This window comes from Lygodium microphyllum, chromosome 3 (assembly GCF_053477565.2).
Source record: "Lygodium microphyllum isolate KBCC chromosome 3, Lygodium_microphyllum_v1.1.10, whole genome shotgun sequence".
NCBI classification, from domain to species: domain Eukaryota; kingdom Viridiplantae; phylum Streptophyta; class Polypodiopsida; order Schizaeales; family Lygodiaceae; genus Lygodium; species Lygodium microphyllum.
The window spans coordinates 20,187,221-20,210,913 of NC_141137.1; the positions used below are offsets into that span (position 1 = coordinate 20,187,221).

At 42.6% G+C, this 23,693-nt stretch overlaps 1 protein-coding gene across 4 annotated transcripts in view; it reads right to left on the bottom strand.

Annotated features, from left to right (window-relative positions):
* Positions 1 to 1,366: 1,366 nt before the first annotated feature.
* The window catches only part of LOC148038126 (pentatricopeptide repeat-containing protein At3g09040, mitochondrial-like), a 42,483-nt gene continuing 20,156 nt past the window's right edge, over positions 1,367 to 23,693 (bottom strand). For 2 of the 4 annotated variants that reach the window (XM_087669222.1, XM_087669225.1), the window contains exon 2: positions 1,367 to 4,950. In XM_087669222.1, coding sequence (XP_087525348.1) covers positions 1,995 to 4,814 — 2,820 coding nt within the window. In that variant the 5' untranslated portion in view covers positions 4,815 to 4,950 and the 3' untranslated portion in view covers positions 1,367 to 1,994. Of the gene's footprint in view, positions 5,632 to 23,693 lie in introns of all 4 variants that reach the window. The other 2 variants (XM_087669228.1, XM_087669220.1) reach the window with 2 other exon arrangements.

Sequence of the window (23,693 nt, forward strand, 5' to 3'; positions counted from 1 at the left end):
TCCGGAGTGGCCAAAGCGGAGGATCAAGATACCGAAGAATTCTTGAAGAAATGGAGAGATCGCAATGCAGTAGCTAAGCAAAGCCTCGAGCAAAGCAAGATAACCATGACAGCGCAAGCAAACAAGAAGAGAAAGGCTGTACTATTCGCCAAAGGAGACATGGTCCTAGTGAGCTCTAAGAATATGTCACTTCCCAAAAACATGACCCCCAAGTTCAATCACCGCTACTATGGACCCTACCGAATCACTCAAGCGCTGAACGAAGTCACCTACAAGCTGGACCTGCTAGACAGTGTTTGTGTTCATAACGCATTTTATGCTCGTCTTCTGCGCAGGTTCTATCCCGACAACCAATGGGGACGGCGCGTACCAATGCTCCATTCCAATGGTCCCTTCGAAGTAGAAGCATTCCTCCGACGCCGGGAACAAAGAGGCTTCCCCGAATACCTCACCAAGTGGCGTGGGCGTCCACTCAAGGAGGCCACTTGGATCTCAGAAGCGGAGGCCCGTGAACGCGGAAAAGATGCCTTCGCCCTTTGGCTCGAGGAGAACCCACCTGCTCCTTCTACCGACCCTTGAGCCGCCCCAGCACTCCAACAAAATAATGCGGTTCTCAATCATAGACCCCAAATGTACCTCCACTCCTCAAATGTAATCGAGTCGAGGGTGGACTCGCATGGTAGCAATCATCACAAATAACTCCATCAAACAAAAAAGCCCCCAACATCCTAGTGCGGCAGACACTGGCCAGTCTGAGAGTATAGACTGTGTTAAGACCCCGTGGTCCCCTTAGACTGGCAGACACTGACCAGCTTGCTAGGAAAAGCTGCGTTAAGACCCCGGATGAGTCAAATAACAAACGCTACCCTTAGATTGCTGAGGTCAGCAATCCAGTAAGCGGGGGTGAGTGTAAGGGCTTTGTAGCTATACCATGCCGTTGCTACCGATTGCACCTATATAGGGAGTAGTAGTGACTCAAAGCCCTGCCTTGTTTCCACTCTACGTGTGATTCCCTATACCCAGTGGTGAACCCTCTTATGTGTGGCGTCACGAGGGTGTAGTCCTGGGATGTGTCTATGTTGTCCCGCTTTTTGGATTGAATAATACAAGAGTATACCTTGAGCTCATATATCGTGTTACCTTTCTGTGCCGTGTTGAGTGCGTAACGAGTGCAGGTTTATCACAACCCCCCCCCCCTTCCATGGCTTCTTGCTCCCATCCCCCCCAGACTGCCTTGAGAGGCTTGTATACTTGATATATCTGTGACTCTGCATCAGCTCCAGCTAGTCGGTTGAGCATGAGCACTTCGTTGTATTCAGGTTTTTTCTGAAGTAATATAATTAGCCACATTTTCTTTGCCGAAAAAAAACCTGAGTCCTATGTCCCAGCTTCCTAAATTCTCCAGTGTTTATAGCAAAACTTCCCCTTCTGCCTTCTACTCTGCTCCATTTTAGGATGCATAGACATGCCAGGAAACTTTGTACATGAGCATATAGAACTGTCAATCCATCATTCTCTTTCTCTGCCTTTTGGTGAGTTTGTTTTGCTGCTTTCTGTAGATCTAATTGAGTATTACACCCTGAATTCTCCCTGACAACTTTATTTCTTCCTTTTTGCTCTCAAGTCTTGCACCAATGTAAAGCCATTGTGTTATTTTTCTTCTCTTCATTAACATAATCAGCCAGACTTTTTTAAGGTAGAAAAGACCAAATAAGGTACCCACTCATAATTCAGGGACACCCTGTGTTTTGATCTGCATAAGAAACGGACTTTGTCCATACAAAACGAGTGCCTATCACTACAGACAAATTATAACACAAGCTTCATAAGCTTGGGTTGGTGTAACAGCTTTAAACAAGGGCAATTAAATATCTAGCAGTAAGTTCCTGCATAGCAGCCTCTTTTATCATAATCAACACCATATCAGCAATGGTTAACCTTGTATCAACCATCCTTGAACAATGTAGAATCAGTAGCAAATAATATGAATAGGATTATGTATCTATCATAAGAGGGAACATTTCAGATTGGTCCTCTGTATCCTCCAACAACTGATTGGCTGCATAGATGTTCGACATCAGCACATATCCAGTGGGAGTCATAAAACCAGACCTGCAAAGACGATCAAAGACTCTTCTTCCTATCTCTACATCTTTGTACTTCGCACAAGCCCCAAGCAAACTCAAATACACAGTAGAGTTAGGTTCCAATGGCAATTTCAAAACTAACTTTTCTGCCTTTTCTAAGCAACCTGAACGACCATACATATCAATGATGCAGGCATAATGTTGAATTGTGGCTGACAGTCCATAATACTTTATCATCAACTCCAAGTAATCATAGGCCTCACGAAAATAACCTGCATGGCTGCATGCAGTTAGCAGGCAAATAAATGTCACATCATTTGGCCAAATACCTTTTTCAAGCATGCCCTCAAAGTAGCCGTGGGCTGTACAGTGTTGGCCATGATCAGCATATGCACCAATGATTGCATTCCATGAAACCATATCTTTTCTAGGCAGCACATTAAAGACTTTAAGAGCATCTTCTAAGCTTCCAGATTTTGCATACATGTCAACAAGTGTGCTTCCGATGGATGTATTTGACTCCAAACCTTGCTCAATGATATTGTGATGCACAAGCTCTCCCTGATTCAGAGCTGCCAGGCTTGCACATGCCCTCAGAACACACAAGTAAGTGACTTCATTTGGCTCTAGTCCCTCACACTGCATGTCATTGAACAATGTCAGAGCATCTTCACCATGGCCATGCTCAGCATACCCACCAATCATGGCAGACCAAGACACAACATTCTGCTGAGGTAATTTGTCAAATATTTCACGTGCATCAATTAGACTGCCACAATTGGCATACATATCAATCAAAGTGCTCCCAATAGAAATATCCTGGTCTAGTCCTTGCTTCATGACAAGTATATGTGTCAGTTTTCCCTGTGTTAATGTTCCTGCACTTGAACATGCTTTGAGGATGCCGAGAAAGGTCACCTTGTTTGGTTCCAAACCTTTCTGTTGCATCAACTCAAATAGATTGAGAGCCTTCTTACCAAATGCATGATCTGCATAACCTGAAAGAAGAACAGACCACGAGACCACATCCTGTACAGGCATTCTGTTGAAAACTCTATGTGCATCAACAAGGCTCCCACACTTGGTGTAAAATCCAACAAGAGAATTCCCAACTTGTAAATCTGAATCATACTCCTGCTTTATGATCTCACTGTGGAACAGCCTCCCCTCATTTATTGCTGTTAGATCAGAACAAGCTTTCAAAACAGCAAGAGCTGTAGTTTTATTTGGTTCCACACCTTCTGATTTCAATTTTTTGAACAAGTGAAGGGTTTCTATTGAAAACCCGCAGTCAGCATAGCCTGAAATAATTGCATTCCATGCCACTAAATTTTGCACAGAAATATTGTCAAACACGTTGCGTGCATCCTCAATGCAACCGTACTTTGAATACATGTCAATCAGGGTACATTCTATGAAAGGATCTGACTCTTGGCCTTGTTTCATAATATGAATGTGTATTAGCTTGCCATTTTCTGTCACTTCTGAGCTAGCACATGCTTTCAGTATTGAAATATATGTTACCTTGTCCACTCCAACCCCATCTTCTATCATTCTTTTAAACAAACCAAATGCTTCATCACAAAACCCGTTGTCAGCATATCCTCCAAGCATTGTATTCCAAGAGACAACATCAGGTGCTTGCAATTCATGAAACATTTTGCATGCATCCCTTACATTCCCACATTTGGCATACACATCGACCAAAGTATTTCTGATACGTACATCCACATCAACCTGTTCATAAATAATGTTTGCATGAATCAAGTTTATGCCCTTCAGATCATATACGCCAGCTAAAAGCTTCAATAAGAACAGAATTGTGGCATTGTTCAGTTCAAGATTTAACTTCTGCATATAAGCTAACAGGTGAAAGGCTTCCTCATAGCATTCGAGATCTGTATGTGCTGATATGACAGCATTCCATGTTACAATATCTCGAAGTGGCATTTTATCAAACACACTAAGAGCATCTTCTAAAGATCCACATTTACCATACATATCTACTAGGATGTTTCCAACAATCAGTTCTGTGTCAAGTTTCTGTTTGGTGAGCTCTGCATGGATTAACTTGCCCTGACTGATAGCATTTGCAAGTGCGCATGATTTGAGAACACACACAAATGTCACCCTGTTTGGTTTTATACCTTGCTGCTGCATATCATTAAATACTTGAAGTGCTTCTAAACCACGACCATGTTGAGCATATGCTGCAATTAATGCTGACCAGACGACCACATCTTTTGCTGGTAGGCTGACAAATATGCTGTGTGCATCTTCAACTGTTCCACATTTGGCATACATGTCAATAAGGACACTCCCAGCATATAAATCTGACTCAAGTCCTTTTTCAATTATATCAGAATGGATCACCTTACCCTGTAGTAAACCTGCTGTACTGGCACAAGCTTTAAGGACACTTACCAATGTGTGTGCATTTGGCTTCACAGTTGACATTTGCATCTGTTTGTATAGCAACATCACTTGTTCACACAAACCATGCTGAATATGTGCTGAAATAATTGCACTCCAAGAATAGATATTTTGTTCCTGTATAGAGTGGAACACCTTTAATGCCTCATCAATACTCCCACAAGATGAATACATCCCTATAAGTCTGCATCTCAGCTTGCTGTCCCCTATAAAATTATGCTTGAGTGCAACAGAATGCACACGTCTGCCCACCACTATATCTCTCTCTCTTATGCACCAATCTACAAGGTACATAAATATATCAGGAGATACTTGTATTCCTTGTCTAATACTATGATCCACAGCCTGCACTGCTGCATGCAGTGGTCCATCCTTACAAAGTTTGTACAAATTTCTCGATTGCACAGAGTATTCATGGGCAGCCTCTATCCTGCAAAAAAAAACAGTACAACAAATCTGGTATGCTCCAGGATTTCAAAAGATGCTGCCAAAGAAGCACTTCTGGATTCAAGCAGGCAGATCACACATATGAAACTTTTCAGAAACCCAAAGTACTCAACTACAAATACAAAACAGAGCTGTAAACTAACAAAGGTGGCAGACATTATAAGAACACAGGATCTCAGCATATAAATTTCATATATCAGTAAATTTTCAGGGCACACTAACATGCAGATCAAACATTAAGTACTATCAAGATGAGTGGAAACATAGACACTTGTGTGCAAGCGTTCCCAGCTTTGTTGCCCAAAAGGATGTTTCTCAATTCCAAGGGCTGGAAACTGCATTCTCTCTGACTGCTATCAAAACATCAGACTCTTTTGAGTTTTCACATTGAGGGCTAGAGAGAAAATACAGAGAGAGGAAAGAAATGACTGATATAGACTTCTAAAAAGCAGAAAAGTAACGATGATGCACTGTCAAGCATCACTATCACAATGGCTGCTGAATCCACCATTCCAGCCATTACAACCATCACCTGAAACCAATGCCTGACGCAGCCACAATTGACCCAATACAGTGATGGTATGTTCCAGTTGCAACTCTTGTACTGCCAATGTACACTTCCAGTATCAGCAGATGGAGCCTCAGCCTGCAACACGTTGCTGGCCTGGGAGAACACGAGCAATGTGAATATGAACAAATGCTACTTCATGCATGAGCCATTAGTCCAAAGTGTCAATGAGCCTCCCAACAGACATGCTTTTAAAAATGTGCCTTCCCACAATTTGATCAAGATATGAGACACTAAAAGATATAATATCCCTGTTCTCTAATAAAGACGTGTACTAAAAAATGTGATGGTTGCAAACCCATTACATGGTCAATACAATAATTCTTTGTCACCCAAATGTGATTTACCTTTGGAACTCTCTTTTGGTGGGTCTAGGACATTGCATGAGTTGTCTCAGACATAAGGAGGTCCATCAATAATTAGGGCTTTGTGAATTTTAAACAATGAATTAATTAATGTATGAGTTTGTGCACATAGTCGATTGATTCAATTTAAAGGAACCTTAATAACAGTTTCTTTTGATTTGTTAAATTTGGGCATGGATCGAAGTTTCAGACCAGGACAGTTAAACTTAAATACATTAATTGCTGAATAATTAAAAGTTAATGTTGAATGTAATTATTCAACTCAAAAGCTAACAGATGCCCGAAAAGAAAGAAAACACAACTAAAAGTGTGAAAACACAGATTTTCTTCATCATGTAGCCTATATTTGGGTAGATCATGGTTGCCAGGAGAGATCCATCATCACGTAAGTGCCTTTGCTGACAGTGCAGTTCCCAGGTAGGACAGAGGTGCCTTGTGCCTAGCAATGCAATTGTTGGATAGGTTGGAGTTTATCTCTGCCTAGCCATTCAGCAAAGTTGTCCAAGAGTGGATGATAGTTGTTACATGCAAATCGAAGGCTGATCTAGGCAAAAGCTATTTTCGAATTGCTCGAGTGGATTTGGAGCTAATCTAGCTTTCCTACAAGTTTCTGTGCTTTTGTGTTGCGATTAGTGGCATTTTGGAGATCTCTTGAGAAAAATGGCACTTGGGACTTCGTGCAGTTGCCTAAAAGGCAAAAAACACTTCCATGCAAATGGGTTTACAAGATGAAGGTCACTTCTGGTTCCTCACCAAAGTACAAAGTAAGATTCGTTGCAAAGGGGTACAAGTAGGAACATGGAATTGATTTTGATGAGATCTTCTCTCCTGTAATATTTCCGCATGAAATATTAATGAATTTTGACCACTACACGCTCCGCGCAAGAGCAGCTTAAAATAATCTCCCCACGACTAGAAAAACCCTGGGCTAAATGCTCCACCCTCGCGCGTTAATAAACTCTACCCGTATGGTGCATAAGAGGCCGCGGCTTGAAGACCGCAAGCCCACGCGAGAACACCTCTTCTAGAGGGAAAAATGGATAATGGTTAAAGTTATGGCAAATTATTATTTTTTATTTACCCCCTCCCCTCAGCCGATGCATGGCAGGGGAAAGGAGTGTGAGAGGGAGTGGAGCTAAGTGGTGTTGGGAAAGCATGAGGGAGGAGGCATGTACACAAGCCACGTGTGTGGCTACCTTCCCCCTCTTACTCTATATAACCTCCCCCTTAAGCTTGGGGGGAGAAAGGAAGAGAGAGAGAGGACAAACGTGAAGCCGCCGTGCTGCCCAGGCCGTCGCCATCAACCGCCACGCCACGCCACGCTGGCCTGTTGCCGCCTGCGTTATCGCCATCGCCATCATCATTATCGTCATCTCCATCTCCCTAAATCGTCGCCTTCATCCCTCCTCCCCAATCATTTCTCCTCCACGTCATTCTGTTTCACACAGAAGCTTCTTGGAAGCTTCTTTAGAAGCTTCTAAAGACAAAGCTTCCATAAGCCTTGTACACACGGCTTATCCCCGGGTTTTTATAACCACGCCTTGTAAGGATAATTTCTGCACAAGGGAGGGAGTAGGCAAATTTTGAGACTGATTTGCCAAAGACTGGAGGAAGTTTATAGATCGGATAAAGGCAAGGACAAGTTGCGGAGTCAAGAGTCTACGTCATCAATGGCCCCCAAACAAAAGACGCAAGGTGCTCACACGGGAGCCTCCAACCCAAGTTTACACGTGGACATCGCTACGAGTCTTCATACCCAGGTTCTTAGAAGTTTAATTCCGCATAAAAGGAATGCATTGGACACGTTTAATTTTCATGGGGAAGTTATGAATGCAATTATTCATTCGTCTTACGAGTTTCGGTACTACACCCACTAACCAAGTGATGCTCGCCAAATTGAAGCTTACCGGCGAAGCAAGACTTTGGTGGAAGCCATTGGTGCAGAGACCAAGGGAACTTGGAAGGGTCAGTTACTTGGGAGAAGCTAAAAAGAGCTGTGCGAGGAAGATATCTACCACCTGCCTATTACACACAGAAGATGAACGAGTTCTATAAGTTGAAACAGCTTGGTCTATCTTTTGATGCTTACTATTCAAAGTTCGTCTCTCTTTTGAAGTATGCGCCACAAATGGATATGACATAGCAGGTGTCAAAGTTTTGTACCGGATTAAACCCACCTATAAATACCCATCTCGAATCAATGCGTCCGACAAATCTTCAGGATGCGCTCATTCGAGCTGCACCCATAATACAGGAGGTGCAGACCAGGCCAAGAAATAACAAGACTTGGTCTTACAAAAATCAGAACAAAGGAGTGTATAGGTCCCAGGCGAAGAGAGTACAAGGCCAAAATCAGGGACAAAGGAAGAAAGCTAGAACCAACAATGTCAATAAATTCGTTACTACCCAAGGTAATGGCCGCAATCTCCGTTGCTTCCATTGCAATGAGCCTGGTCATTTCCTCCCGTTTATGCAGTGATTACAGAGACTCCTCAAAACCCTACTGCCAGTACGTCAGGAGGAGAAAGCTTGAAGGATTACTTATCCAACTCAGTTGCAAACATCAAAAAGGAGTTGATGGATGTGATTACAGAGCAGCTACAGACGCTGAAAGTGAACACCGCGAGCATATCCAACGTTGCAGGAGCAGGAAGAGATGTGATGCGGTCAAGAACCACCAGTGTTGCCAACAGGGAAATGTGGGATGAAGAAGACCCGACCATGGAAGCTGACTTTGAGAGGGCAACTGTTCATGCCGCTCTCCACAAGAAAGGCCCGAATCGCCAATTCTCGGTGATTCAAACCCCATCGGATTACCAAGGTAAAAGCTTTAAGACTTTGATTGATTGTGGCAGTACACATTCATTTATCTCACCAGTCTATGCAAGAAGATTAGGAATAGCCACAAAAGATACACCTACCTTACTTGTGGAATTAGCAAATGGTCGTGAGGTCACTTATACCAGGCAAACTGCTAAGGTGGAATTCCTACTGGGAGGAAAGTCGACTTCGGTCAGATTCAGAGTTATGAACCTAGGTATCCACGAGTGTTTGCTCGGAATGGATTGGCTTAAACCTAATGATGCCCACATTCACTGTGGCAAGGGCCAAGTTTCCTTTCGAAATTCTGAAGGGGAATTGGTCACAACTCAAGGAGAGGCTGGTAGGCCAAAAATTCAACTAGCCAAAGCATCTCGGATAATAAAAGGAGTTAGGAAGGGGCTACCTGTCTATTTAATTAAGCTAAATAAGCTAGATTAGAATCAGGAGTCTAGCGAAAAACCTTCATGGCTAAAGGAGTACGCCGACGTATTTTCTGAAGAGTTGACAAAACTTCCGTCTCAAAGGGAAGTTGATCATGAAATCAAGCTAGTGCCAAGAGCTGTACCTATTGCAAAGAGACCATACATAATGTCCATCCCATAAGCGATTGAGCTGAAGGAGCAACTTAAGCAACTGTTAGAACAAGGTTACATTCGTCCTAGCAATTCACCATGGGGAGCTCCAGTGCTGTTCCAGAAGAAGAAGGATGGAACGCTTCAATTATGTATTGATTACAGAGGGTTGAATCAATCAATCATTAAGAACAAATATCCCATTCCAAGAATAGATGAACTTCCTAACCGTCTTCAAGGAGCGAAGATCTTCTCCAAGATTGATCTCAGGTCTGGATATTATCAGATAAGGATCAAGAAAGAAGATATCCCAAAGACGGCATTCAGCACAAGATATGGGCACTTTGAGTTCCTAGTCATGTCATTCGGGCTAACAAATGCTCCTGCCACCCTCAACAGGTTGATGCATGATATCTTTAGGCCATATCTTGATGACTTTGTACTCGTCTTCTTTGACGATACCTTAGTCTACTCCAAACAGGAAGAAGATCATGAATCCCAACTTCGCATTGTTCTTGAAACAATGAGAGCACACAAGCTTTATACCAAGAAGAAGAAGTGTGCATTCTTCAAGCGACAGATTGAATATCTGGGATTCATTGTATCAGCGGAAGGAATCTCACTAGACCCGGCCAAGGTCAGAGACGTTCTAGAGTGGCCAACACCAACAACTGTCAAAGAACTATGTAGTTTTCTTGGATTGACAGGATGGTACAGGGTCTTTATAAAAAACTATGCCTTGATTGCAGCGCCTCTGACGAATCTACTGAAGAAGCAAACATCGATTGTATGGTCAACTGCTGTACAATCTAGCTTTGACAAACTAAAGCAAAGCTTGGCATCAGCACCTATCTTGAAACTTCCGGACCTTAGTAAGGAGTTTGAAGTAATAACGGATGCTAGCTCACTTGCCTTAGGATGTGTACTTATGCAAGAAGGTCATCCTGTAGCATACTCTTCGAGGAAACTGAAGAGCCATGAAAGGAACTATGCTACTCATGATCTGGAGCTGTTAGCTGTCATCCATGCTCTCAAGCTTTGGAGACACTACTTGCTAGGTAACAAGTTTACCCTAGTGACGGATCATAAAAGTCTCAAATGGATCTTTATCCAAAATGAGCTCAACAGGAGGCAACGTCGATGGATTAAAGTGCTGGAGGAGTATGATTTTGAAATCAAATACCGGCCTGGAAAGGAGAATGTAGTTGCTGATGCACTCAGTCGTAAGGCATTTTTGAATTCTCTAATCTTGCAAGATCCATCAACAGCTAGATCTCTAGCCACAAAGATATCCATGGCAAACAACCCAATACTTGAGCTAGCTAAAGAAGAGGCATGCCATGATCCAACCTATCAGAAGATGCTAAGAGAGATCCCTATCAAGGATCAAGACCTGAAGCTACAGGCAAAGTATCTAGAATTCTCTATCAATAGTGGACTTGTCTACTATAGAACGAGATTATGTATACCGGCAAGCCAGTCACTCGAGCAGAAAATACTTTGGGAAGCTCATGACTCCCCTTTTTCAGGACATCCTGGCTATGCCAAGACCCTCAATGCAGTCAGAAAGAGCTATTATTGGGAGACGCTTAAAAGTGACGTTCTCAAATATATCACTGAGTGTTTATCTTGTCAACGCATTAAGACCGAACGTGTCAAAATGCCAGGGAAGTTGCCACCGCTTGACATTCCCCAAATGAAATGGGAATTCATCAGTATGGACTTCGTTGTTGGCCTGCCCCAAGTTCAGGGAGGATACAACTCCATTATGGTTGTGCTGGATATGCTCATCAAGGTTGCACATCTTATTCCTGTTAAGACAAACTATAAAGCCTCAGACATTGCAAGGTTATTCATCAAGGAGATATTCAAACTGCATGGGCTGCCCAGAAGAATCATTAGTGATCATGACTCTCTCTTCACATCACATTTCTAGAGGGCTATCTTCGAAGCCATTGGGACTCAACTCTGTTTCAGTACAGCTTAACATCCCCAAACCGATGGTCAAACAGAGCGAGTCAACCAAGTCATTGAGGATATGCTAAGGGCACATTGTTGCCGCGAGCCCAAAAAGTGGATTCAATATTTGCCACTGGTTGAGTTTGCCTACAATGCTTCCTACCAACAAAGCATTCAGATGACCCCTTTTCAAGCATTGTATGGGCACGATTGTCGAAGTCCTTTAAACTTCTCGGATCCAACCTTAAGGATTAAAGCTTCAAAGCAAATGCTGGAAGATATGGATGACCAAATGAAGTCAATAAGACAGGACATCCAAGCCGCCAAGGACAGACAGAAGGCTTACGCGGACCTGAAACGTCAAGATAGATCCTTCGTTGAAGATGACATGGTCTTCATTCGCGTACGTCCAAAGAAAAATTCCCTATCCTTGGGTGAACACAAAAAGCTAAGTCCAAGGTATTGTGAACCAACTCTATAAGATCCTCAAGTACCTAGGGCCTAATGCTTACAGACTGTAACTCCCTGAGAACCTAAAAGTCCATAATGTATTCCATATCAGCCTACTCAAGAAGTATGTGCCTAATCCTAGTCACATGCTTGATGATCAACAAGTTGTAATGCCTAGCCAAGGAGTCCTTGAGCTACGGCCTGACAGGATCTTAGATGTTAGGGAGAGGCAATTGAGATCCAGAACCTTGAGAGAATACCTCGTCCAGTGGAAAGATTATCCCGAAGAGGATGCCACTTGGATGGATGAAAGTACTCTCAACCAACAATACCCCCAAATCTTCTCGAGATGAGGACATCTCGATTCCTCTAAGGGGAAGAGAATGTAATATTTTCGGATAAAATATTAATGAATTTTGACCACTACACGCTCCGCGCAAGAGCAGCTTAAAATAATCTCCCCGCGACTAGAAAAACCCTGGGCTAAATGCTCCACTCTCGCGCGTTAATAAACTCTACCAGTATGGTGCATAAGAGGCCACGGTTTGAAGACCGCAAGCCCGTGCGAGAACACCTCTTCTAGAGGGAAAAATGGATAATGGTCAAAGTTATGGCAAATTTTGTTCTATTATTTACCCCCTCCCCTCAGCCGATGCAATGCAGGGGAAAGGAGTGTGAGAGGGAGTGGAGCTAAGTGGTGTGGGGAAGCATGAGAGAGGAGGCATGCACACAAGCCATGTGTGTGGCTACCTTCCCCCCCTTACTCTATATAACCTCCCCCTTAAGCTTTGGGGAAGGAAGAAAGAGAGAGAGAGAGGACAGACGTGAAGCCGCCGTGCTGCCCAGGCCGTCGCCATCAGTCACCACGCCACGTCACGCCACGCTGGCCTGCTGCCGCCTGCGTTATCGCCATCGCCATCATCATTATCGTCATCTCCATCTCCCTAAATCGTCGCCTTCATCCCTCCTCCCCAATCATTTCCCCTCCACGTCATTCTGTTTCACGCAGAAGCTTCTTGGAAGCTTCTTTAGAAGCTTCTTGGAAGCTTCTTTAGAAGCTTCTAAAGACAAAGCTTCCATAAGCCTTGTACACACGGCTTATCCCCGGGTTTTTATAACCACGCCTTGTACGGATAATTTCTACGCAAGGGAGGGAGTAGGCAAATTTTGAGATTGATTTGCCAAAGGCTGGAGGAAGTTCATAGATCGGATAAAGGCAAGGACGAGTTGCGGAGTCAAGAGTCTACATCATCGATGGCCCCCAAACAAAAGACGCAAGGTGCTCACGCGGGAGCCTCCAACCCAAGTTTACACGTGGACATCGTTGCGAGTACTCATACCCAGGTTCTTAGAAGTTTAATTCTGCATAAAAGAAATGCATTGGACACGTTTAATTTTCATGGGGAAGTTATAAATGCAATTATTCATTCGTCTTACGAGTTTTTAGTTGCATGCTGCTCTTTGCTTGCATTTCCAAAGTGACAATCCGAAACGCATATTGCGTAGGTTAAAGGGATGAAAATTTGTTTAAATGCATCCTTGTTTTCCTCGCAAGAAAGAACAAGCGCATAATGCATTTAGGCAATGATTTCCTAGATATGATTCGTAGTAAATAATCGTTAACATCCGTTAGAATATTGTCCAAAGAATTGCATTGCATGAAAAGGAAACCATGAACTTACCTGTTGCATGCGATATTAATTGCATCCTAGGTTCGTTAAGTGTCGAAAGACAAATTAAAATCTTAATGGTCTCGTGATATTCATGAATTTCTTTATCGAAGTTGTTTTAGAAAAAAATGCATTTCATACTAAATCATGAATTCAATGCATCAGACAAAGGGTTTATAGGTATAGTTCTTGATGCAATTCAACGTAGGTTTTTATATGAGTTTCGTAAAAGCATAACTAGTTGGTACGACGAACACCTCAAAATGCTAGGTGAGGTTTAGCTACGTTAAAAATTCTGCCTAGTATCGCACTTGGGACGCCAAGTCAAGACTTTCGATCCCAAGATTCTACCACATTCACGGAATGTTAGGGTTAGTTAGACGCCCATACAATAACGATCTAGGGTTTTTACCCTAGGGTAAATTGGCCTAATACTAGACTTCGGATTGAGTTTAGAAACCCTAGGGCCCAACGTTGTCGGCCTAGTATAGTTAGGGTTGGGTTGGGTTGGGTCAAGAGGACTCCCAAACCCTACATCTTGACCAAACGTATTTCTTGACCAAGGAACGCCGTTTGATGGGAGAAATGATCCCGCAAGTCAGATGCGACTCCTATGCAATAAGTTGCAACGTCGCATGGCTTTGTGTTTAAACCACAAGATAGATTTGCCACTCCTTGGACCAAGGATGGTAGGTTCTAGTGCAAGTCTAATTTGCAAGAGGATGAGTAGTCATCCTGCTACATCACCCTTCTGTGAGGCTAAGTTGCCAAGATAGGGTAACTATGAATTGCCTAGTAAGCAATTGACAAATCGAGTTAGAGCGACACGATTGCCCAAGATCTTGCCAAGTCGCAATTGATCCCGGATCGAATGTTGGATCCATTCAGAGAGAAGGATTCACTCCTTAGCAGTTAGCCAAATAAACGACCACTGGATTGATTGTGTTTGTACAGTTAGAAGCACTGTTTGTACTCTTTGCTCAATGAACTAAAGATGGAAAAATAATTAATGCTTCAGGTTGAAGGCCTAGAGGGAGAGGCAGCATCAGTTACCCCCGACTGTCTGCCTGACCCTAACCAAGGGGGTTGTTAGCCACGCCAGGTACGTGGTCCGAACCCGCCGCGAGAGATCTCTCCGCGGGTACTACTTGGAGCAGGAGGACGCTTGGGTGACAGGGGGGGCTCTGGCCATAAATCCCTTGCCTCCGGGTCTTGCACAAGAGGCCGATGTGACTCGGGATTGGATCTCGAGGCCCGCATACTAGTCTATGGGCGGAAACTTGGATTAGTAATCCCTGAGGATTGTTGGATTGCCTTCGGGCAGATTATGGATAGCCTTCGGGCGGATTATGGATTAGCCTACAGGCTGGACTATTATAATGTATTTTAAAGACTGATAAATAAGATCAATTGTTGAAAAGGAACTTGTTTGACATTGTTTTTCTATGTCAGTGCTAAGATTACGTGAAGGAACCGATGATTAATTGGTTAATTAAGGAAGCTGGTTTTTGCGTGTCAAACTAAATGTGGTAGATTAGACAACTAAAGCAACCCCGAGGAAAGTGCGGTGGATGTGGCCATGGGTCCGTCCTACGGATGGGTGGTCCCGATTGGCCGGGAACTTTTCTCAAAGAAGTTGACAGCAAGATAACGATGACTTAGAATCTAGGAAGCTAGAGTCCCGATTTGTGCTGTTTTAGGGGAACGGAATGGGACTATGTCTTATGGACAGGGAGGTCGAGCTTCGCATCCCTCTCGTTTCCCATTTTCCTTGAACCAAGTGCAGCATGGATCCGCTTCGACACTGACGTTTTTGCGTAAAGTAGTTCGCCAAGGGTTCGACGCTAGCTGTCGTTCTAGGAATTTAACCGCTAGGAAAACCCTGATTCAGGTCGGTCCTAAGTGGGAACGACCGGAATCCTTCCGCTTCGTGGCAGACTCGGGAAGACCTAGATCACAAACCCCGTGACATTCCATGGGAGTGCCAGGCAATGCTTTCCGGACCCTCTTCCCGATGGGCTGCTAAGACGTGTCCTATGAGTGAACAGGTGGACACGTTACATCTCTTGTAGTCAAAATGACTACATTGAGAACCATTTTGGGCTTGGTTGCAGTTGAAGATATGGAGCTCATACAGATGGATGTAAAGACTGCATTCTTAGATGGTGATCTGCATGAAGACATATATATGCAACAGCCTGAATGGTTTGTGGAAAAAGGGAAAGACAAGATGGTATGTAAATTCAAAAGGAGTTTATATGGGCTGAAACAAGCACCAAGAGAATGGTATCATAAGTTTGATACATTCATGCAGTCTCAAGGTTTCTATAGAAGTCAAGTGTATCACTGCTTGTACACGAAGAAGGCAGCAAATGGCAGCCTAATTATCTTAGTTTTGTATGTTGATGACATGTTGAATGCTGACAGGGAGACTCATGCCTTGGACTCACTGAAGCAAAGTCTTCATGGCAGCTTTGACATGAAGGATCTTGGTGATACAAATCACATTCTTGGCATAAAAATACTCAAAGATAGATCGAAAGAATTATTCTATCTATCTCAGCGGGAGTATATCTCCAAGGTTTTGCAACGTTTCAATATGGAGGGGGGGAAAACGATTGGGGTTCCATTGCCTCCATATGTGAAACTCAATGCAAAGGACAGCCCTACATCTAATGATGAGAAGGCTGAAATGGCCAAGATACCATATGCTTCAGCTGTTGGCAGTTTGATGTATGCTATGGTTGCTACACGTCCTGACATTGCCTTTGCAGTGGGAGTGGTTAGCAAATACATGGCAAACAGCATTGGGAAGCAGTGAAAGGTATTATGAGATACCTCAAAGGCACAAAGAAGTTGTGCATCTACTTTGGAAAGCAGAAGGCATCTGTCGTTGGCTTTACGGTATGTGTTTACTTTCACAAGAGGAGCAGTCTCTTGGATCTCCACGCTACAAAAGTGTCTTGCATTGTCTACTACACAAGCAGAGTATGTGGCTGCCACTGAGGCATGCAAGGAGACTTTATGGCTTTCACGTCTGGTGGGAGAGCTTAGCATTACAAAGCTACATGTTCTCCATTGTGATAGTTAGAGTGCTATCATGCTAGCACGAAATCCCATCTTTCATGCGAAGACGAAGCACATACAAGTGAAGTACCACTTCATTAGAGATGTACTTGACAGCAAGAGCATTGAGCTTGTCAAAGTGAATACAAATGATAATCCTGCAGACCTTCTCACAAAGGGTCTTTCAACAGAGCGGTTTGCTCATTGCCGATAGATAATGGGAGTTGGATAGATATATGTATTTCAGCTTTGTATATACCTAGACTTAGCAGATTCTTTTATCCTCTTAAGGCACATTGCCTTTAGGTGGGAGGTTGTTGGGAATAAAGGCTCTCGTGCCTTTTAATGTGCTCAGGTGTGAACACACCCTTAGTACTTGTACTTACACATATATATCTATCTAAAAACCTAAAGTGGTACACTTGTCATTGTACCCAAAAATCGTGCACACTCTCTACTCTACTCTCTCTCACTCTCTGTCTCACTGTTGCTAACGAACACTGACTGTGTCGATCTTTGTGCATCCCGGTTACTACATTTTGATAGCAAAAGGCACTTGGATTAGTAGAGGAGATCAAAGAATCCCAGTTGTACTCCTTCCATTTGCAATATAAGATAAAGAAATACCGCGAGGGGCATCAGTATTGGGGCAACTGAGCGTCCAATGTCCAAGATTGAAGTGGTAAAGTGTGCATTTTCAGTTTATGTGAATTTTATGCTTGCTATAATTAATGCTTAGTCGGGTTATTTACCACCCTATCCGAGGAGAAAGGCTGGTTTTACTTAGCCATAGCAATTGGAGTATGTGTTAGATAATAAGTAGAGAAACTACACGGGGGACTACAGTACACTTGGAGATTCGTCCGATAGTGCCCACCATATATCGGAAAAGTATGTGAATCCATGTGTGTCAAGGCTAACTAGGCATAGGCATGTTAATTGTGTAAGTAAACCACGGAGGATGGATAGACGCATGAGAAGCAAAGGATGGGTATCCTTGCGTATGAGGGGCCCATGCAATGAGTGCAATGGTATCGTAATCACAAGATGGATATTTGAAACCAGCCTTTCTCCTCAGATAGGGCGGCAAAACCCGATCAATCACTTAATTACAGCAATTAATAATTGAGCATAAACTAAAATGCACACATTACCTTAACAATCTTGAACAATAGACACCCAGTTGGCCCCAAAACTGGTGCCCCTTTCGGTATTTCTTTGACTTTGATTGCTAATGGACAGTGTACAAGTTGAGATTCCACAATCTCCTTTGCTGATCCAAAAGCCCCTTGCATACATACAATTAGCAAGCAAATTGGGCCAGTTGCCCCTTGATTTTCACCCAGGACTTGAACAAACAGAACCACCAATTTGCCAAATACTGCCCCAATTCACAATGGATGGGCTGGCATCTGAAATCCCTATCAATTGCATGAAATTCAGGTGATTTCAGTATACAATGCCTTCTCCTGTCGGCATGGGTATGAGAGATGGGATAGATCAAGCTTAGCTAAGAGTACACAGTTGACAATGAAGAGAGTGTGAGAGAGAAGACTCAACTCCCAATACAATAATCAAAGCGTAATGTGCAAGTACAAAGTACAACCCTTAAACCTTAGGGTTGTTAATGTGCGTTCATACCTAGAAGATGTAAAACACGATAAGTGCCCAAATTGTGTAACATAAGCACATAAAATAAAGAAGAATATAACCGGGTGGAAAAACCTCTCATAAGGTGTCCTACCCAGGATCACCAACACTCCTCTGTGAGCGTAGGCGTGAGTCAAACCCAACAAACCCCCCTAGAGTGAAGAGTGATCAATATACAAGGATCATCACCAAATGAGATCAAATTTAAAGCATTGCGGAAAGCTTCAAATTTGTCATGAGGAAGAGCTTTGGTGAAGATGTTTGCCACATTACTGGTGGTAGGATTGTAGACAAGACCGATATCTCCTACATGTAGCCTCTCTTTGACAAAGTGATAGTGAATCTCTATGTGTTTCATGCATGCATGAAACTCTAGGTTCCGTGCCATTGCAATGACACTCTAATTGTTAGTAAACAAAGGAGTAGGCTCTGTGACAGATACATCAGGATCAACCAACAAGCGTCTCAGCCATACACATTCAAATGTGGTAGTGAAAGTTGCCTTGTATTCAACTTCACAAGACGATGTGGCAACAATGGATTGTTTCTTGCTAAGCCAAGAGATGCAAGATGAGCCAAGAAAGAAAAAATTTCCACTTATAGAGTGACGTGAATCAAAATCCCCAACCCAATCTGAATCACTGTAAGCATGTAGTTCCAATAGTCCCCCCTTGGCATAAAGCAATCCAAGAGTCCTAGTCCCTTGCAAGTAACGAGAAACACCCTTCACAGCTTGCCAATGAGACATGCATGGGCTGTGCATATATCTGCTCAAGGCTGAAATTGCAAACTAAATATCTGGCCTTGTATTGCATAAATAAATGAGACATCCAACTGCTGGAGCATATGTATGGATGTCAAACAAATCGCTATCATCATGCAAGGACAGCTTGAGTCCAGTCTCAATTGGTGTGCAAACTGGCTTGCAATCCTGTGAGTCAAACCTCTCAAAAAGTCTACCAATATATCAGGACTGTGACAATCTAACACCTCTAGCATCATGAATGAACTAAATGCCCAAATAGTAGTGCAAAGGCCCTAAGTCTGACATCTCAAAAGTTTGCTGGAAACTTTGTTTGAATGCTGAAATCTGATCAACATGTGTCTCTGTGAGTAGAAGATCATCTACATAAAGACATATGACCAGCAAGGATCCCCCCTCTTTACATACGTTAAGAGTGGACTCTAAGAGCTGTTAATGAACCCTTGGCTGAGTAAAAAGGCATCAATTTTTGCATATCAAGCTCGGGGAGCTTACTTCAAACCATACAAAGCCTTTTTCAACTTGCATATCGAGCGTTCAAATCCCTCAACTGCAAAACCAATGGGTTGCTATACATACACTTCTTGAAGTTCCCCATGTAAAAATGCAGTCTTAATATCAAGCTAATGCACTATCCAACCATGATGGGTAGCGAAAGCAACCATAGACTGAATGGTAAAACATGGCAAGCACACATGATTGCTTCCATCCAAAAACCATGTGGCAAGCTCTTAGCTTTCAACATATATCTAGTCATCTCCATGAGTGAACGATTCTTCCTCCCTATAACCTCATTCTACTATGGAGTATATGCAATAGTATACTAATGGACAATGCCTTTCTGCTTCAAAAAATTATTCAGCAAGACATGTACTCCCCCCCAAGTCCGAATGGAGAGTCTTAATCCTGCAGGCAGATTGATTTTCAGCAAGTGTAATAAAAGCCAAAAATGCATCATACACCTCTAACTTTTTCACCAATGAGTAGACCCAACAAAAACGAGTAAAGTCATCAATGAAGGTGACTAAAGAATAACAACCACCTAATGACTTTGTCTACATAGGTCCGCATACATCCGAATGCACAATCTGTAATCTGGCAATTGCCTTAAAGGCAGCATCACAAGGAAATGAGGATCGATGCATTTTCTCCAAAATGCATCCCTCACAAATATACTTGGGAGGTCTCTTCAAGAGAGATTAAGCTATCTAGTATCTATGTACACTGCATAAGCATCAAACTGCAATAGTTGACATACCCTATGCGAGCATGCCATAACTTTGTCTATGACATAGCAGGAGTAAGAGTGATGCTAGATAGACCGAAGCATCTAACTCATAGATTCCATGACATCATCAAATGTCACCTGTATACCACCCTTTGCCAAAGAAGAAACAGATAACAAATTCTTCTTTATATTTGGCATATATAATACATCCTGTAAACGGAGAGTAGAGCCATCAATGGCTGTCAAAACAATCTCCCCAATACCTCTAACAAGGTAAGATGCATTGTTGGCACACTACACAAACTTGCCAACAGGAGGTGCAATAACAGAGGAAACATATATCCCTCCAAGATGTAATGTGCCTAGAAGCACCACTGTCAAAGAACCAGGTGCTAGCATCCTCAATAGAGCTAAATGCTCTATCATCCCAAGAAGAGTCATAACTGCAAGTGTAGAAAAAGTAGTCACGGTCTACAACAAAAGATGTAGACTCAGCAGCAATGGAAGATGCATCAGAAATAGAGATCCCTAACTCCTCCTTCTTAGCTATACGCTTCTTATATTCCATGATGTAATGACCTGGATTCTTGCAATAGTGATAGTTGCCCTTCTTGGCTCGTGTGCCCCCATGTTTCTTACTGCTCTGTGAAGTACATGAACTTCCAGAACTCTACGGAGCATTTTTAGACTGGCTGCCCTTGTCCTTCTACCTCACCATAAAAGCCTGTTCAAAGGCTATTACATCCACCCCACTGTTCTTTCTTGTTTGCTCTTCTTCTAAGAGCAAACTAACCAACTAAAGGAAAGTAAGTGGCTGCGAAGAAATTCTCATGGTTAGACTTAGGGCCGTATAAAAGGCCAAATAAGAGGCCAGCTATGATGAGGACATGTATTTTTGAAACCTCACTTAACATGTGGATTAATTTTTAATCACATGGTTAAGTAAAAGCCATCGCATTTGAGATGCAACTGGAATTAAAGTAAATTTATGAGCCCGGTATCCAAAGAAATCATGGGATGTCAAAGGCAAAAGTTGCTATAAGTTATGCTACACAGGTACTTTGTGATATCTGGTGCCAGTTGTTGGCCTAGGTCATCCATTTGGCCATAAGTCTCAGTTAGTGACACTAGAGAAGTAGTATTTAATGGTACCTAACCCCAATCTGATGGTCAAAGATGGCGCAGAGACACTCGGGAATAAAAGTTACCTAGCCAATTTAATTATTGGCCTCAGATTATTTTTCAAGGCACCGAAATAATTATTAGATTAATTTTCAGTATCTAAAGGCTGAAATTTTATATTTAATTATAAAAAATATTGAAAAAACCATTTGGGAAGGCTGTCACTTGTCAAAAGTGCCCGTGCAAGACTGAGAAACGTCTTTAGAGATTGGAGAGAGGCATTTTTTTAAATTCAACCTGCAAGAGAGAGGGAGAAGAGGCTACTGGTCTGATTTGCAACCATTGGAGGACCTTCTAAGGCTGCCAAGGGCAGGAAAAGACCACTCAACAGTAAGAGATAGCATTTACAAGCTATTGAGATAGGGCAACAGCAGTAAATGACTGATTTTCTTCAATTCTTTGCATCTACAAACTGTTGTGGACTAATTTTTAGATTTGTCTCTTTTCTCAGCCTTAAACAACTTTTTATTCAGCTTTTTTCCACTATTTCTCTACTATAACTCTAATTTGCGCAAAAATTAGGGTTTAGCAACAGCCTCGGGAAGTGTGCCAAAAATTGAAAGCTTCAAGACTTGGATTCAACAAGGCTGAAGCTATTTTTAGCCTATTCAAGTGGAGGGACCAGCAAATAATTAAATTTGGGGCATTTTCCATCTCCATCAAAGCGGATGAAGGCCAATTGATTGCCCGAATCAAGGGGCAAATCAGATTAAAGACTTGCTGGTGATTTTGAACAGCAAGGGGAGTTGGAATACCAAAAGGATTGGAAGAATCCCATTGTAAATCAACTTCTTTTTCAATAAAAGGGGCACCAATTTTGGGCCAATCAGGTGTGCATTGTCCAAGATCAATAGGTAAATTTGTATTTTCAAATTTACATTAACTGTTTGCTGCCGTAATTAAGTTGTAATTAGGGATTTACCACCCATCCACAGAGGGAAGGTTGGTTACATGGTTCCATTGCCGGGATACCACTCAATCCCTTGATTTAGTGGGCCCAAAGCGCCTGATTGCAAGCCAAAGCTTTGTGCTAGTGTTGATTTTTACTCTTAGCTAAGAAATTACAGCAATATGTCTTCATACAGTGAGATGGACTCAAGCAATGATGATGCCTCTCAATATGAACGTTCATATGGGAATGAAGGAAATGCAATGCCTAAAGGCTCAGACCATGGACAGCAAGCTGAAAATGTTGTTGTTGGGCAAGATGCACGGTCTTCAAGGCATAAGGAGGCTGATAACCAGCAAAGTGAAGAGGAATTTGATGACCAGTTCAAGAATCGGATAAGGATAGCAACAAATCTCTTTGTTGAATTGGCAAAGGATCCTCAATTTATCCAATTTTTAAATGCTCCAAAGAAGGACAGCAAAGGCAAGAAGAAGAAGACGTCTTCTACACCTTCGGGATAGCAAGATGCACCAAAGATAATAGCAAACTCTTCATTTGAAGCTCCCAAAGAAGCTAATGAAATAAAACAGTTGGTACCTACGAGGCAAGGAATGCAAATGCAAGGCCATCACGGAAGTGCCAATCCAATGGATTTTGGACAACCAAGCGTGCATACTATGATGGGGCAGACAGGATATTTTGGTGGAAGCACAATTTTTCATTCTATGGTTGGACAAGGACCGCATACGGGAATGTATGGCACAAATCCCTATGGTATGCAACAACCAATGCATGAAGTGCAAGGCCCAATGAATTCGGATATGGCTGAAAATATGCAAAACCCTATGTATGGCAGCATTGGCTTAATGCTTGGGGCACAAAGTAGCATGTTTGGTACTGCATCTGCATCCCCAAATGCTTATGGGACTCAAGAAATGAATGTTGGTCATGCAAATGCCCCGTTTGGCGTTGGTTTTGATGTAAATTCACCAAATGCACCCTTTTTGCAGCAGCCAATGTATGACAACTTGACACCCAAAGGGGCAGCAAAAGACTATGATAAGGGTGGAAAAGAAGTGAAATTTGAGTCCTTCAGCAGTATACAAGATAGGCTGAAAGCTTTGACTTTCATTCAACAGTTTGATGCAGTCTATCTAGGGGGGAGCTCCATGGAATCCTCAAAGATTCGAAAGGCAGCCACTTTCTTGAAAGGGAATGCATTACAGTGGTGGTTCACTCTTTTGATGCAAGGTAGAGCACCGTCAACGTGGATACAATTCAAGCAAATGTTTGCATCGAATTGGTTGACAAGTACCTTTGAGGTAGACATCATGACAGCTTGGAATAAGTTGGATGCTAAGAAATGTAAGAATTTGGAGCAATATAATAAGAAATTTTGGGATGCATTGCTGCCTATTACTTCTTATCGCCCCATACCCCTTCATGAGCAAGTGGAAAAATATATTTGTGGGCTGCCCAAAGGAGTCAGGGATTTTAGCATTAAATCCACCGTATCTAGCATGTCTCAGCTTATAGAGACT